The sequence below is a fragment of the Periplaneta americana genome, chromosome 13 (genome assembly GCF_040183065.1).
Source record: "Periplaneta americana isolate PAMFEO1 chromosome 13, P.americana_PAMFEO1_priV1, whole genome shotgun sequence".
Lineage (NCBI taxonomy): Eukaryota > Metazoa > Arthropoda > Insecta > Blattodea > Blattidae > Periplaneta > Periplaneta americana.
Genome location: NC_091129.1, coordinates 60,744,282 through 60,762,495, shown reverse-complemented (window position 1 = coordinate 60,762,495; position 18,214 = coordinate 60,744,282). Strand labels below are relative to the sequence as shown.

Here is an 18,214-nt window from a genome sequence, read left to right as displayed (position 1 = left end):
AATGTCGCTACGTGTGGCCACATGACATGCCACACGTAGCGACATTTGTAGCAACTTCCTGCGACAAATGTAGCTGGAATTATAGACCGCATTGAGTTAAATGGAAGCGGCCACACGGAGCAGTAAGTGTAGCAAGTTTGGCGCCGTCTGACATGTTAGATCTATTCGTGACCAATAATTTCCCACCTTAAACGAATTAACATTGTTGTTAGTTACTGGGAATTTCTTATTATAAAATCCATATTTTTTAACTTTAAATTTATATTAATATTTATTTCCGCTTTACTAATTCCCAGAGGAGACTCAGTGAGTCAAAGAATATACATGTCAAAAGACTTTTATCTACTAACTGACAATAAATAAAGAATAAATATCATGCAAAAGAAAACAAAAAATTGTATGTATGTATGTATGTATAAAGATATGTATAAAGGTATGTATTGTAAAGCACATGAAGTACTAAGCTACACACCACAAGTGGGAAGATAATATTATAATGGATTTGAGGGAGATGGGATATAATGGTAGACACTGGATTAAGCTTGCTCAGGATAAGGATCGATGGCGGGCTTATGTGATGGCGACAATGTACCTCCGGGTTCCTTAAAAGTCATAAGTAAGTAAGTAAGTACGTAAGTTATAAGATTGGTAAGAAAAGGTCCCGAACTCAAGGTTTTTTAAATTGTTTTCTTCTGTCATTTGAGACAATGTGACTACCACAGCGGGGACAGACAATACCTTTCACTGCCAATAACTTTTGAGTCATGTATTGGCTTTGACATACTTCGTTTAAAAAAAAATCAACTTTCATCTGAAGCTAGCCATGAAAAATGGTAATTCCAGAAGCATTCCTTCGTGTTGTTAGTCTCATCCACACATCAGGCGAGAAAGGTATTGTACATATAAAAATGAGAAACTGAGTCAAATAGACAACCATAGTAATCTTCCTATTTTCTTTCTTACTTTCTTACTATGGTTAATCTTCCCTCATGTCCGACTGCGGGTAGGAGAGAGAGATTAATTTGATCGTACACTAGACATATCACAAAAGCGGACATTCCTGATCATACGATCTTCAAATTTACAGTACGTTTATTTAGTCCTGACAGTTCCCGGCGAGTCCATTTAGTTTCGCCAAGAGGTGTTTGGGTTAGTCTCTCGCTTGCCATCGGAGCGATCGGATGCCATGCGTGCGGTAGAACAGTATGTTTCTAATACAATTAAGCTATACTGCATTCCTTTACCGACCGCCCGCCCTTATCTCTACTCCGGAGCTCTCCCCACTACTCCCTCTTTCGCGCCGCTGAGTTGACAGGACTAAATAATCGGTCTGTACTATTTTATACTATTAGGAAAGGGGAGGGCTGACCTTACAGCAAGGATACAAAACTAAGCGCTAAGCGCCAATTGTGGCATACGTCACTAGTCGGATTATGTCATTCATCTATTTCCTCAACTCTACGGGTCATTCACATGATAAGGTAGAGAGGTTTTGTATCCACTGTCCAGCGGTGTAATGAAACGCAAAGTCGTTCGGAAAATACTTGTATAAAGAGCACTCGGAAAATAAATACTGAATGTATTTAAAACAATCACAAAGTGCATATGAGCTCTGTGTCTGGTTCTACATAGGTATGTGATAAAACATTCTCGAAAATGAACTTCAATAAGAGTGACGATCGCTTTATTGACAGATGAGCACCTGGTTTCGCTCCTCAGGCGGTATAGCTTAATATAACGAAACTGGTGAACACAAAAAAAGCAGAGCTCTGGCGCACGTTGTAGTTAAAGCTAAGTTAATTACATAAATGATTTTCCTTTATATTTACACGAGAAATTAAATTTGTTTTAGTTTTTATTATGAGATCAATACACTCAATTTCACTTGAAGTAGAAGTTATGTACTTTCATACTTTTAAAAATGTTACGAATTATTTAATTTTTACATTACAATCGTACTACATAGGCCTAAATACCAAACAGTAGGATAAGGTATTTAATTTGATTTTTGTTTTGTTGTTGTTTAGTCAAAGTTTATAGGAATATGTTTTGAAAGGAAGTATTTTTATTCTATACTAAAATTTTCCTAATCTGTTAAGACTACAACAAAAATATGTTTTGTTTAAACATTTAAAGCAATGATCTACATTTCGTGACTCATTAGTCAACTCCGTAATAGACAAGCAGGGCGAAGGGGCAGGACATGATCTCCCTACCCTTAGCCATCACTTATTAATTCAATGTTAAACAGTTTGGATATCATCCCCGCCTATATTCCCCTTAGCTGTGTATTTCGGGCTGCATTTTACATGACGTAATCTTTGCCGACCACTGACTTAAAAGCATCAGATCACTTTATCCAACTGAATTTAAATAAGAAATTGTGCATTTAATTATTTCCAAATGTATTTTTCTTACTTACAAACGTATTACATATACAATATGTTTACATACCATTAGTTATGTAATGCATTTAATCCAAATCTGTAGGTTAATTTCAGTGTTATAATTATTGCGGTTTAAAATACTTCCGTCATTTTGGTGATTTGTTTCAATGCTGAATGTGAACAATAATTAGTAGCATCTTTAATTCGAAATAAAATTCACACGCACGCACGCACGCACGCACGCACACACACACACACGCGCGCGCTCAGCACTACCCAAACGAGTATATATACAGAGTGTTTCCGAAGTGGTGTTACAAATTCTCAGGGATGATGGCGAAGGGCACATGTATCAATTTTAGATAAGGAACCATGGTCCGGAAATGACTGAGTCGAAAGTTATAAGCAAAAATAATTGTGTGGAAATGGAATTATAATTTGACACCACGTGCCCTCCTTCCCTTAAATTTTGGAACAGTCGTGGAAAGATGATATGGACCTGATGTCTCCTACGTGGGTACTTGTACCCTATACAATCTGTAAGCCTGTCTACTGTTCCCATTGGCTCATCCGTATTCGAAAATCAGGTCTGCTTATTCCGCTCTCGTGTACTCCATTTCACTAGGACTGATCGACTGGACACTGCAACTTGTACACATACACTGCTGTCTACAGATATGCATATCAGGACCGACCATGTCCGTTACACATTATGCTATCTGCATTGCTTTAGTGTAGTTTCCTGTTCCCACCCCTCAGACAGCGCACTGAATGGAATACTGTAAATAGACAACGTAAACAACGTTAGATGAATATAGTATGTGTAAGATGTACAGATAAATACACATAAATAAGGTGTACAGAGGAATAAAATTACGTCATTTCCACAGAACTATTTTTGTTTGTAACTTTCGACTCGGTCATTTCCGGACCAGAGTTCCTTAGCTCAAATTGATACATGCGCCCTTCGCCATCATCCCTGAAAGTTTGTAACACCACCTCGGAAACACCATATATATATATATATATATATATATATATATATATATATATATATATATATTGTGACAGCCAAGTCGAGGCTCGATCACGCGTCCTGCAGAGGGCGGGGCGCACGAGAAAACGCGGCGAAGAAGGCTGCAGCCGCTCGGGTCTGGAGGGGACAGACGTAAGAGAGGTTGCGCGCGCATCTGGTGCTTGCCGAGAGGGGAAGAAAGCAAACTGCTGCGCGAAGTGAAGGAGGGAGCAAAAGCATGACAGATTATTCTCGAAACCGAATCGTCTAGTGACGGAAACGACCAGAAATCGAAGGCTCGCGAAGTGTTGCCTAGCAAATAAAAGGAAACCAGCCTTTGAGAGGAATTTTCAGTTTTTGGTCAGGAAGCCAGCCAGTCTTGTGTAGCAGTGAAGCCAGACCGCAGTTCGACTTGAGTGTGTGTCCGCAACTGTCCGAGGGTCTAGGCGGAAGCAACGCAGTTGGAAGACTTGAGTTCGAGTGCAGTGGACCGCAGTTGGGGGACCTGAGTTCGAAGTTCAGTGGACTGTCTCCGAAGGTCTGTGGTTCGAGATACTGTGAACTTGAGTGACGGAGCTAGAAGAATTAGCCAAGGCAAACGAACTGTAAACTGAGAACTGACAGTTCTGATTTGTAAATAGGGCTTTGTGAACATTAGTTAAAATTAACAGTTCATTGTTGTTCTCAATAATCCAAGTAAATTGTCATTGTCGTTTGTGGAGTGCAATAACGAATACTGTGTTACTGTATGGAGTGGAAATCCCATTGTTGACGGGAGTAGAATTAAATTTTAGAAAGTGAAGAGTTATTGTTGTAAGAATAAAACTACATTATTGTTTTTGAATTTTAAAGTTAAAATATCATTGTCGTCTTGAGCTGTAGGCTTCACGTATACGGCGAGGTTATATCAAAATAATACGAGTTTAATTTTATTAACTTCCTTGTTTGTTCGACAAATAGATTATATATAGGCTAGGTTTATTTTGCGATTATTTATCAACTGCGTAATGACACGCTGGCACACTCGTTTCACAGTCAGACATGCTAATCATTACTGCACAGCGGTGAACTAGAAATACATTAGAAAGTTGAGAAATGAACGACAATTTTATGCTGAAGTACGACAATTTTCAAAAGTTAGTACGACGGTTTCGATTCTTTTATCTGGCAACCCTGGTCTCAGCCTACACCAAATGATTATGTTAAGGTTCGCCGAGTAAGCATGTTTCGTTCTGGGAACCTACTCGTCCCTTGACCAAACGTTTCAGTGCATCGGTCGGAGAATGCTTTAGAATGATATTTGATTGAATATCGGATGAAATGTAATTGGTGTCGAACTTGGAGAACAGGAGAATCCCAACTGTAAAACTTGTCCGCCACAAGTGTCACTATGGATTTCTCAATTCAAATTCTCAGACCTCGCCGGGATTTTATCTCGGACCCCCTGCGTGACAGGCCGAAGTTCTAAAACACTCAAGCACGGCAGGGTAACAGAGCTTTGTAAATGTCAAGACACCAAACATTTTGCAGTATGTTCGTTTTCCGCCTTCTCGCCCATGATCGTATTACCGAAGCGACGCTGGAAATGGCTGTGAAATGGGCGGGGCTTACCGTTAACAATAAGTCACTTGCAAAGTAGATGTTTCATGATGTATGGCGTTTACTCCATTGTTCAGTGGCTCGTAAGATGATGTAGTAGCCAAGCCTTGAGATAAATTGTCAAGTTAATTCTATCAGGTGACTTAAACACTCCACAACGATATCGGATAAAAAAGGGAAATTTTATACGTCATTATTTACACTCTCTCTTAATTGCACGTCGTTGATCGAATTAACATTATCACCGTTCCAAATAATTAACTCGATCCTCCAAACTTTTTTGTTTGAATGTGATGTTGCCTTGTTTTCTTGATTACTCTATACACTATTAAGATATTTGCGAGACATTTAGTGGCAGGCTGTAAAATGAGCAATTCGAACCACTGTTAACGACTGATTTATTAAAAGTTCCCAACGTATTTAATGCAATATACTGTGGTGACAAGCGTTCCTACATAATAGTTTATGTGTCTCCACTTAATAATAATAATAATAATAATAATAATAATAATAATAATAATAATAATAATGTTTATTTATTCTGGTGAAGTTAAGGTCATCAAGCCTTCTCTTCTACTTAGCCAGAAACAAAAGATTCTGATACAATTTGCAGTAATAAAAGTTAATGATTACAGACTAATATATTTAAAGAACACTAATAAAAAATTTATGAAGTCATACAAACACAAGTTCTATGGCCCCTTCTCGGACAAGATTGGCAGACTGCTAAGAAAACACGGGATTAAGACCATCTATAAGCCACTCACAAAGATCCAGAACTTACAGAGATCAGTAGGACGACCTTGGTCTTAGGACACCTGGTGTCTACAAAACACCGTTGAGTGTGGGAAATGTTACATTGGACAGACGGGACGCACCATTATGGAACGCTGCATGGAACATCAACGCAGCATAAGACTATATTATCCCGATAAGTCTGCAGTAGCCCAATACAGCCTAGAAACGGGCCACAAGATAGATTTCGGCGCCACCACCATCTTGGACAAGACACTGGGTTACTGGGACTTGGTTCTCAAGGAAGCCATCGAAATCCAACCAGATGGCAATAATTTCAGCAGAGACGGGGATCTACAGCTGAGTACAGCATGGAAACCTGCCATCAATACGTTTCGACCTAGATCATATATGTTAACAGATATGTCGGGCTTATAGGCTTTGAACTTAACAACTTTTGTCAGGTTTACTACGCTGCCATCTAGTTGTTACATAAGGAGTCACGTCATAATTCCCATTTGAATTGCATTAGCGACTGTGCTGCCATCTCGTGTTCGTTTACGGCGGACGGGTGGCGATCCTGGCGGTTGTTTTCTTCAAAGTGCTGCCGATTTTAACGTAGCGAGGAATTATCTGTTACATATATGATCTAGGGTTTCGACACCAGCACACGGCAGACAGTCAGGACCAGCAACTAGTTCCTGATTGGTCACTGCTTCCACCAACCAGAATGCGCCTTGCGATCGGGACTAAGAACTAGCTCCTGATTGGCCCGCAGTGGGAAGCCCTACTATTGTATACATACCGGCTAGACATGGTCCCACATCACTTCATTCCCTGAAGAAGATGGCAGAGCTAGCCATCGAAAGCTTGGAAGCAAATCTCCAACTCACCTGGCTGAGAACCCGAGAAGAGTTAAGGCGGCTTCACAATTGCCCGGGAATGGCAACTAGAACGAGAAGGAAAAGCCGAGAAACGAGAACGGGAATACTAATATTCACAACTGAACGGAAAGCTGAAGCATCTGCGTTATTCTAATGTTTCAAGATGGACGACGACGAGTTAGTCACATATTTTGTACTTATTTTAATATGTGTTTTAGTCGCTCAGAGCACTAAAAGAAGGTAAATATTACTCACTATAGTAAAATAAAAAGACATTTAACGTCTTACACAAATTTAATACGTATGAAAGTGGAAAATGAGAACTTCATTGCACTGCGTTTCTTAATAAGGTTATGTGCTACTATCTAGTCGACATCATGATGTTCGTTACATTGTATTCCCTATTTTCAGATGGTGGTTTCGACCAATGAACCAACAAAGAAATGAGCGTGGAGCATTTGTGAATATATTCAAATATATAAAGGTACATGATCATGAGGCGTTTTACAAATATACAAGAATGGAACCCCAGTATTTCGAAAAAATATTATCATTAGTGAAACACAAGCTACTCAAGAGGAGTAGGCGAGAATGCTTGAGCCCAGAATTTCGATTGGCGATGACTCTAAAGTATCTGGCTCATGGTGGTTCATTTTTAAATCTGAGTTGGGAATTCAGGGTTGGGCAGTCTACCGTTTCGAAAGTGATCGCTGAAACCTGTGATGTCTTATGGGAAGTACTTTATCCTTTATATTTTCCGTTTCCCACCAAAGAAGAGTGGTGAAATATAAGTGAACGTTTCCTAGAGAGGTGGGACTTTCCCAATACTCTAGGTGCCATTGATGGAAAACATGTCCAAATCCAGTGCCCTTTAAGATCCGGTAGTATATATTACAATTATAAACACACTTTCAGTTTAATATTAATGGCATGCTGCGATGCAGACTATAAGTTTATCTGGGCTGACATTGGAGCATATGGCGCTGAAAGCGATGGTGGTGTATTTAGAAGAAGTAAAATAGGAAAAAAATTGGAGAATGGATCTGCAGAACTACCCGAACCTCGCACTCTACCAGGCAGTAATATTTTAATGCCATATTTCTTTGTAGCAGATGAGGCTTTTCCTCTAAAGCAGTATATTATGCGACCTTATCCTGGTAAATATTTAGGAGAGAAAAAAAATATTTTTAATTTTAGACTGTCTAGGGCTAGGAGAAATATCGAAAACAGTTTCGGTATACTCGCAAGTAGATGGAGAGTTTACAGACAACCATTGTTATGTTCAGTGAAGACTGCAGAATCAATAATTAAAGCCACATTATGTTTACATAACTATTTGAGAACAGAAGCTTGCAGCCAGCACCCATCTCAAAATTTGGGAAACTGGAGAGAAATCACAAGAAATGACACAAATTTCAGATCAGTTGGTCGAATGGGATCTAATATTACTGCTCAGGCAATTTATAAATTACGGGATAATTTAGCGGATTATTTGGTTTCAGATGCTGGAGCAATATCCTACCAACATAGATATGTAAACAATGGAAGATAGAAGTATGTCAATGTTACTATATTTCAATTGCATTATGGAAAGTATTTATTGAACACAAAAATAGGAACACAGAGTATTTGATTATTTATAAGTATCCAATAAAATATTACAGAAAATTGTTATTTTTTTAAATTTATGAATACTCTTACACCAACATCTAAAATAACTTGTCTCAGTTTATGGAATATATTTTTCTAACAGGTCCAACACCTCCTTCTTAAATTTAAATTTATCTTTGTGTGGGATCATTTTCATGTCTTCAAGTACAGATTTCATGAAATTGAGGTCACTTAAAGTATGTCAATGTTACTATATTTCAATTGCATTATGGAAAGTATTTATTGAACACAAAAATAGGAACACAGAGTATTTGATTATTTATAAGTATCCAATAAAATATTACAGAAAATTGTTATTTTTTTAAATTTATGAATACTCTTATACCAACATCTAAAATAACTTGTCTCAGTTTATGGAATATATTTTTCTAACAGGTCCAACACCTCCTTCTTAAATTTAAATTTATCTTTGTGTGGGATCATTTTCATGTCTTCAAGTACAGATTTCATGAAATTGAGGTCACTTGGTCCTGAATATTCCCTCGTTGCCACAAAAGACGTAAAAGAATCAACAACTTTAGAGAGGGTATCGTGCAGGTTGGCTCTCTTAGGGCGAAATTCCTCTTGGAAACTTCCACCTAAGGAACTTTCCTGCATGGGAGCTGGTGATTCTGTACTCGTACTGGCATCATCGGAAAGGTGTATTGCTTCTGATGTAGCCTCAACACTTGTGCTCGGGGTGACATCTAGTGAGCTTATAGTTGAAGTCATTCTAAGCAAACAACAACGTCATGACTTACAGACATATTATCAGTAAAATATACATAAGATTATAAAAATTTCAGTGAATTTCTTGAGTACAATAATAATGTAATCCAACATGTGTTGGGAAAAGTTTAATAGAATTATCAGTTAACAATGAAGATTAATTAATTGTAATTTGAGTGGCATTTAATAATTTAGATTTTCAATTGTAATAAATTGTAAATTGTTTAACAGACACTTAAAACAGATTGTTAATTTCTCATTGTAATTTCTAATGAATTCAGCAATTAATAATGAATAGAAACCAGATTGTATATTAGGAAAACATTTTTAAAAGGAAAATCAGAATGAACACATATTTAAGCCAACTTATCTTTTCAGATAGTAATAAAATATTATCTGCTTCAAATTGGAATTGAGCTATAGATTGTAAAGATACTGTCATTAATATTTCCAACATTGTTTAGATCATATAGGCCTAAATGCAACTCAGAAGTCAGAACTCTAAAAATGTAGAGAAATAGCATTCTTTTTATTTCTTTTGTGCATTGAACATTTTTTCTCCTTTATTGTGATTCTCTTTTAAGTATCTTGATATTTTTAAATTACAGTCCTTCCTTGTTGTTGGGCAATTGGTTACATTCTCTCTGATCTATCAAATCTATCTGGAAATGAACAAATGCCAGAATCTGAAATACCTCCCAAAGTGCAAGATGTACATTATAGATGTTACTACAGGGTATGTCTGTACACTCAAAATCAAATCAAATCAATAACACTTGAGATTAATGATATTACTTACTGACGGTTCACTCTGTATGTATGAGTGTATATATATAATATACTATACTTATATACAGAATGAACCGTAAGCAATGTCATTAATTTCAAGGGGTTATTCTTTGAGATATTTCAAACAAAAACGATTAATACATTTTGCTCCTTTTTTAGCTTCCTTTTCGAGAAAAAAATTATTTTATATGAATCATTTCATAGCATATTTTGTGAAAGCTACTGAATTAATTCCCTATATGCTCAGTCAATTTAAGAGAGCAATGTATTATGGTCATAAATGACTGAAATAATTTTAGTTTGTCCTCTGAATGTGCAGAAATTTGATCCGAACAAATGTATGTTTTCGTTCTGAGACGTAATTTTAATACGTAGTGCAGTGTGAGAACGTTGTGAAGGATATTATACTGCCTGCAGAAAGGCAAATATATGTTGTCGTAGGCCAGGTACCTGAACAGGTGGCGTGTTCGAGACGACGGTTGAGAAATGAAAAATGTACACATATCACATACGATTGATTTTAAAGACGTCTCGGGAAATTTGGTTTGTTGTATAAGTTCACCAGTTATTACTTTAAAATGAAAGTGCGAGGGAACTATAATTTCTAATTGCCAGAAGAAAATGTTTGCGCAAAACAAATTGAGTTTTTTTTTTTAATAAGTTGATTTGTGTAACGTAAAAATAAGCTTTTCGTATTGCCTGTGTTCACCGATAGTATAATTAAAATTAAATTGAAAGAGTTTACAAATGAATATTATTTTTAATTTATTTTCGTTTAATGTAAAATAGCATAATATCGTATTTTTATCTTTGCCTGTGGAGTTTTAAATGTTTCAAAATCTTTTTATAATGTGAACTAAGCATCATTATTGTTTTAGTTCTTTAGCTTATTTAATTGAAATGGCAGTGTAGAAATATTTCTTAATGTTTTAAATTTATTTTGAAATAAGCGTAGCCTATCTTTTTGACTATATTCTCTGGATATTTCGTTAAAATTAGGTTGTAGAATTTATTTCCAATTTTTCAAGATTTTGTTTAACATGAAGTGAGCAGTGTTCATTCTCATACAGTAGGTATAACATCAGCTGTATTTTTATGAGTTAAAAACAAGGTACGTGGCAGTGACCTTCAACTTCAGAACAAGCCAGGTGAAGGGGTTGTTCAGAACAACAGAGGCTTATGTGCACTCCCCACTGATTACACAGCTTGCACAATCTCTTAAAATCGTAAACCATTTATTTTGAAATGCACATTTTTCTGGAAAACTATTCTAAACACAGCAAAAAGATATTTGACTTTTTTGTTGCTCTTTACTAAAGAAATAATCTACTAGAATTAATGACATTACTTACGGTTCACAAACTATAGTACATAGGAAATTAACAATGCCATAAGAAATGCATATATAAAAAATTTAAAGTGGAATTTAATGTAATGTGTAATAATTTAGTAGGCCTTGTAGAAAAGAAGACTATCTACATGATCCTTTGATAATGTAAGTTTTAGGTTAGGTTTTATTGGTCATGGTATCAATATTAAAATATTAATGCCATCAAACAGAATTTTAGTTGGAACTATAGTTTGAAATACATAGAGTACTGATATATATATATATATATATATACGAGAATCTTAAATTTAATTCGCTTTCAGCTAGAATAGTGGGTGCCAAAAATATTTATACTTACTTCCTCTTCCTAATGTAAGGTGCCAACCACAACATAGAATTATAAAGGGAGAAATTATTTTTCTTCTGTTGAGCCCCAGAACCAGAAGGGGGGATAGCTGTAGAATCCCTCAAGGCTCTCACAAATCTGTCCCTGAGGTTGTCCCACTTCTTCTTAACAGTTTCGGCTAAAAATAATGCAATATATTAATATTTTCTCGCCTTTCCGAAAGTAAAATATATAACTAGAATTAATTTATCATCAAATTAACATTAAACGTTGAGTGTATGCATTTTATATGAACATAGATAAATAATATCAACATATAAAATGAAATGAAAGGAAATGTACAGTTTCACAAAATCAGAAGAAAAATGTTGTAATATTGCCAACTTACCATCACTATTCAGGATGTCTGCGATTGTACACCAAGCGTTTTCTTTTATTCTTACATTTTTGTATTGAACATTTGTCTTGTCATATAAGAATTCTTTCTCTTGCACATACGAAATTAATAATTCTTCAAATTCCGTAGCTGCCATGATAATCTCGACGAACAATCGACAATCGGAATTGAATAAATGACTGATTTGACATGCGCAGAAGAATCCCGGGAATGGAAATGTTAAAACTTCGTGAAGTTTTGTTTCTCATTCCAGGGTCTACCGTTCCCAGAAAGCAATTGTGTATCCATACATTAAAAAATAAAGCTTCCAAGATTTTTCTCGATTCCGTTCTCGTTCTAGTTGCCATTCCCGGGCAATTGTGAAGCCGCCTTTATTCTACATCAAACGCCGGGAAAACCTCAAGTCATATAAGCACAAGTTGAGTAAAATAATGCAAACATACTAAATAATTACAAAAAATACAGGACTAGAAGTTAAACTGAATGAATACGCAAGCGGTATGTGATACAAATTACAAGAATTACAAATTCAAATGTGAATTGTAACTATATAGCACTAAGGAAAATTACATATATACACCCATACACACAAAGGGTAATTAAATATGAATGAGGAAGGAAGAAGACATTTTCAGAAAAATGATTAAGATTACAATGTACATTTATAATTTCAATGATAAACGTACATACAACAATCATGATAGGATAAAGAAACGGGAAAATTAAATCTAATTGCGAGTTATATGGATTAGTACTGGTCATGTGTTTAAACAATTTATTTTTACATTGCAGTTCCTGAGGGGAGTTGGGTAGGAAGTTCCAGAAACGAATTGCTGATGCTGTGAAAGAGGAAGAATAGTGAGCTGTTTTACAGCAAGGCATAGATAATAAAGGGTCATTTTTAGAACGAGAACCCAGGCTGTGATAAGAGGACAAGAAATTAAAACGCACCTTGGGATAGTTAGACAAAGAAGTATTATGTTGAAAATGAAACGTATGGAGGCATTATGAACGCGCTGCAATCTTTGGGCTAAGTTAGAATTTCAATCTGTTAGTAGAATGTCGTAATAGTCAAAATGTGGCAGCACCAATGTTCGTATGAGAATTATTTTTAATTGAAAGGGTAGAAACTTTTTCAGGTGATTTAATGAATGTAGGATGGAGAAGACAGTGTTGCATGTGTGTGTGACTTGGACATTCCACTTGAGACTTACGACAATCTATCTTCTTTCTTATTTTTATTTTTTTATTTTAGTAGGTTATTTTACGACGCTTTATCAACATGTAGGTTATTTAGCGTCTGAATGAGATGAAGGTGATAATGCCGGTGAAATGAGTCCGGGGTCCAGCACCGAAAGTTACCCAGCATTTGCTCATCTTGGGTTGAGGGAAAACCCCGGAAAAAACCTCAACCAGGTAACTTACCCCGACCGGGAATCGAACCCGGGTCGCCTGGTTTCGCGGCCAGACGCGCTGACCGTTGCTCCACACGTGTGGACTATTTCTTATTAGTTATTACCTTATAAACAATACCATGACAGGCCAAATTGGTCCAGTGTATGGCGAGAGGTTAAGGCCCCTACCTTGACAGGCAAGAGGTATTTAATGGCAGTAGGGAGTCAGTCTTACATGTCCGCTGCCTTTACCCCCAAGGAAATTCCCCTAGTACTCATTTCTGTTATTAAATACTAGAGGATACTAAATACCTTGTATAGAATTTATAATAACTAGGGAAGGTTTCATATTGTTGTTAATTATTCCCATTGTTTTAGTGTATTTAGAAATTTTCTGTGAAATGTCTACTTCATCGAAAAAAGATGTGTATCCGAGATATGCAAACAAATTTAATCTTTCTAATATTTTTGAATCTAAACATATTTTGCTAGGCACAGGATATTTTCCGCAGAAGGCCATAATTTTAGTTTTTTTTCTTTATTATGATTATGATTATAATAATTAGTGACTTGTGCAGCAAATGTTGCAAACTAAGTTAATTAGACGTTCAAATAAACATTTTTCAGATTTGTTTTCAATGAAGAACACCAGACATTCTGAAAGTTATTTGCTTTCATAATAATGAAAGATACTCTCCCTCGAGCCAATACTGAAGAGAACTACGCATATAAATATCTACACCACACCGCCATTAAATATATGAAAAATACCCAACCCCACTTGATTAATAACTATAAAAATATTTGATTTTTAATAATATCATTATCTTACGTAAGTTTTATAGGTTTCAGTAACATATACTATACATACTATATAGCCACCACTCAGTAAAATATAGAAATCAAGATCTAATTTAAGTTATTCTCTACATTTACTTATATAATCCCAAAACGTTTCACTTTCATATCATCAATATAGCATTAATATGTATAATTAATGAAAAATAGTCACATCACGGCATTAACTACAATAATATTTCATTTCTAATAGTAATAATGTCATCAAACCACCTCACGTTTTGTAGTTTTTAATATCCAATACACAGCTGTATCCAGAAAATTACACACCACAGAATCGAACCTGTAAATTATTTTTAGTAAGTTAAGTTTTTAATAACCAATTTAATTTGAGCTCTAAATATGTCAGCATTCTTGCAGATCATGGCCTTCGTGTAATATTGTTTACTGTAGTGTGTGTTTTGTTTTATTCTGAAATGCAACACGGCCGATTTGATGCTCGCTTCGCTTCTCCTGAATGCAATTAGTTAGTTCTCAAAACTGACGACAGATGGATTTTGGAAAATAGGAAAATTATGTAGAAAAATTGACATTTCACTGAAAACTACTATTTTTCCGAAAAACTTTGGGTTCAAAGCTTCAAAATGAGGGGCCATTTATTAAAATCCGTTCAGCCGTTTTCCCGTAATTTCCATTACCAGTTCAAATATATATATATATATATATATATATATATATATATAGATTTATTTATATAACATAAGATATAATTTAAATCTCTTTTCGCTTTCGAACCTTTAATCTTTATGCTATATTATATTATATTATATTATATTATATTATATTATATTATATTATATTATATTATATTATATTATATTATACTATATTATACTATATTATATTATGTCCCGCGCCATAGCGTCGTGATCTAAGGCATCCTGCCTAGGACTCGCGTTACGGAATATGCGCTGGTTCGAGTCCACATGGGAGAAGAAATTTTCTCACGAAATTTCTGCCAGTGTATGGGACAGGTGCCCACCCAGCATCGTGATGCACTTGGGGAGCTACGATAGGTAGCGAAAATCCAGTTTCGTAAACCATCTGTAACGTCTGAAGGGATCATCGTGCTAACCACACGATACCTTCATTCTCTTTGGATGATCGTCCACCTCTGTTTCGGCATGTGCACGTGAGGCCAGTAGCCGGCTGGTCGGCCTTGGCCCTTCATGGGCTGTAGTGCCACGGATTTACTTTTACTTTTATATTATATTATATTATATTATATTATATTATATTATATTATATTATATTATATTATATTATATTATATTATATTGTATTATATTATATTATATTATATTATATGTTATGTTAGGCTATGCTATGTTATGTTATGTTATGTTATGTTATGTTATGTTATGTTACTCATTGCTTCATCCACACTACGAAGGTTCATCGTCCTACCCACAAAGAACATATTTTGCCGAGTGCGATACTTCGACGGATAGGTGTCAGGATTACCGCAGGAGATGACAGGGTGATATATAAGAAGGGATGGAGAAGGAGTAATATATTATATGTATTTATATTATATTATAAACCATTCTTAGTGGTCCGATTCCAAAAAGTATGGGTTCAAACCCAGCCAAAATCGCAAGATTTTAATGGAATTATAAAATCCACGATATGTCACCATTCGAAAGATGGTGGGCTGAAACCAAGGTTCCATGTAGAAGACCTGTGACACAAAAAAGGATTTCTAAAGAAAAATTACGAACAAACTACATTCTCCAAATCTGGCTTTCAGGTAGTAGCTCCCTGTAAAGCAGGTTTGAATAATTTCAAGGAAAAATTGTTCCGGGGCCGGGTATCGATCCCGGGACCCTTCGCTTAGCGCGCGAACGCTCTACCGATTGAGCTACCCCAGGAACTATACACGACACCGTCACAATTTTTCCTTTTTTTTTTTTTATATCCACACAACTCACATGAGCTGACAAGACGCCAGAACTCAACTGTGAGTGCACACAATACTGCGTGACTTAAATTGTGGCTTTCTGTTAACGTACCTCCAGTAACGAATGTATTATACAAATCTGGCTTTCAGGTAGTAGCTCCCTGTAAAGCAGGTTTGAAAAAAAAAAAAAAAAGGAAAAAAAGGAAAAATTGTGACGGTGTCGTGTATAGTTCCTGGGGTAGCTCAGTCGGTAGAGCGTTCGCGCGCTAAGCGAAGGGTCCCGGGATCGATACCCGGCCCCGGAACAATTTTTCCTTGAAATTATTCAAACTACATTCTCATCGCGAAGTTTCTTTGGTATATAATCAGAGACAAAGGTCTGGACTGATACTCCATAGATATACCCGAGAGATCACGCAGGAAAGAAATGATTTAAATGCTAGAAGCAGGAAGCGTTCAAAAATAGCAGCGATTAAAGAATCTAGATTGGAAGCAATATTACAAGCTACTAGTATATTCTAATTCAGAAATTTGTATGAAAGCTACAATCATGAAATTCTGTCCAGTTTATGGCACGCATGTTTATCCGTTTTCAATAATACGATTATTCATGTAGGAGTGCTATCATGTGTTCCTCTAGTTCAAGTCAAGGAAAAAAAAACTCAGATGTTGACAAGGACAACAATTCTCAAAGGTTATGAGCTTCATGGAGCAATTTCAGTACTTCATGACTTAAGAGAGTTACGGGCAACGTGAACCAGATACAATAGGTCGATATAGCAAACGTAGCGTGATGTGAGATGGAAACCATGTCAAGCCTCTACTTAAAGCTCAAGACGTTAAATTGACAGTGGACAAACATACATGACCTAGTTGTGATTTCAGCTCATGGCCGTTGCTTACATTGCTATGGGGAGATAACATTGCAAGTTTCATTACTCCCAGGCGTTTACTAAGCCCATTTGGACATATGTTGGAATTCCAATTAGTACAAATGTTGCGACAAACAATCTCCACCTAAGCAACCTTTGCAGCTCTGACGGCCCCGGATCCAAGTTCAAATCTTGAATATGGTAGAGTAGTATTTGTGATGGACTAAGCGAAGATTGTGAGTTTTTGTGAGGATTCTCCCGTTTTTCACTCGTCATTCCACCAACGCTTTCCTCAATACCCTTTTTTATCACCTCCGCCTCGAAAAATAAGGCACCACTTGTATTTGCGTGACGCCGAATCAATCGCCCATCATAGTGACTCTTCCTTGCGATTTTCCTGACTGCTATATGGCGACCCATGTAAATACATGAGATACGGTAGATCATCACTATAGAAGTAGCCTATCGTATATGGATTTTAACGCTGGAAAGGAATGCGTAAGTGTTGAATAATGGATACGCTTACCTTGCAGCACAATCGATACGCAACTCATTTAAACCTAGGTGCAGAAAAAGCCTAATTGGGCAGATAGAGATGCTTCATGTCCCGCGTAATAAGCACTTCTATGTCTCGTGGACTCTACCTAAGTCCTAATACAACGTACATAATAATCACATAGTCTATAAGAAATATTAATGATTTAACCGTGATTGGAAGTCGAAACCTTGATTTTCACACGAAGTAAACTTTGTAAATAAGAACTATTGTATATACCTTGAACAATAATACACTTTTCAAATATTTAAATAATAGCTTATAACCATCCTCATTATTTTACTAGTAATACATGGAAAAAAACTAGATACATGTCCAATAATCATTCAGCTGTAGTCCAAACGATAATGGTATTAAGAGCACTGAAGTCAAAATTTTATGAAACCACACATTGTACAACATAACTTATAGGAGTGGGCGCAATATTATTTATGCTGCTTCATAATTAATTTTGGTTTACTCCTAATGTTGCCATTCGGTATAGAGTAGTAAAAATTGTAATTAAGATCGGGAATGTTAAAAAATGTACGCAAAAACTACAAAACTGTAAAAACCTTTTTATCAAAATAATATTTTCAAGAAGAAAAACAGGAGGCATATTTATGTAAGTAGCTGTTATAAATTCCGAGGCTTATTGTTTGGTTTCGTAACAAGCTGTTTTTTACGGTGATGGGTTGTTAGCAATTCGCCCAACTTCCAAGCTGGAGGACCACCCCTTATCGGCTGTCCACGGCTGTTTATTCAATATATTCGCAGCTACAATCCATACCTGG

At 36.1% G+C, this 18,214-nt stretch overlaps 2 protein-coding genes and 2 non-coding genes across 4 annotated transcripts in view; 1 reads left to right on the top strand and 3 right to left on the bottom strand.

Annotated features, from left to right (window-relative positions):
* The window catches only part of LOC138711999 (probable G-protein coupled receptor No18), a 1,860,709-nt gene that overhangs the window by 1,284,678 nt on the left and 557,817 nt on the right, over positions 1–18,214 (bottom strand). The gene's annotated exons all lie outside the window — the stretch shown is intronic.
* Positions 7,243–12,228, bottom strand: LOC138711576 (uncharacterized). The gene is made up of 3 exons (XM_069842733.1): positions 11,853–12,228; positions 11,477–11,642; positions 7,243–9,003 (listed from the first exon to the last, which is right to left on the bottom strand). The coding sequence occupies exons 1-3, from the start codon at positions 11,995–11,997 to the stop codon at positions 8,643–8,645; spliced, it is 672 nt and encodes a 223-aa protein (XP_069698834.1). The 5' UTR covers positions 11,998–12,228; the 3' UTR covers positions 7,243–8,642.
* TRNAS-GCU (transfer RNA serine (anticodon GCU)) lies at positions 15,912–15,985 on the bottom strand. The gene has a single exon. It is a non-coding gene; the product is annotated as a tRNA-Ser (tRNA).
* TRNAS-GCU (transfer RNA serine (anticodon GCU)) lies at positions 16,245–16,318 on the top strand. Its single transcript has one exon. It is a non-coding gene; the product is annotated as a tRNA-Ser (tRNA).

Coding starts and splice junctions, on each gene's coding strand:
- LOC138711576 (XM_069842733.1), bottom strand. CDS start 11,997: ATGGCAGCTACGGAATTTGAAGAATTATTAATTTCGTATGTGCAAGAG. Junction 11,643..11,852: donor AGACATCCTGAATAGTGATG/GTAAGTTGGCAA, acceptor CATTATTTTTAG/CCGAAACTGTTAAGAAGAAG. Junction 9,004..11,476: donor CCTTACATTAGGAAGAGGAA/GTAAGTATAAAT, acceptor TTGTTTGCTTAG/AATGACTTCAACTATAAGCT.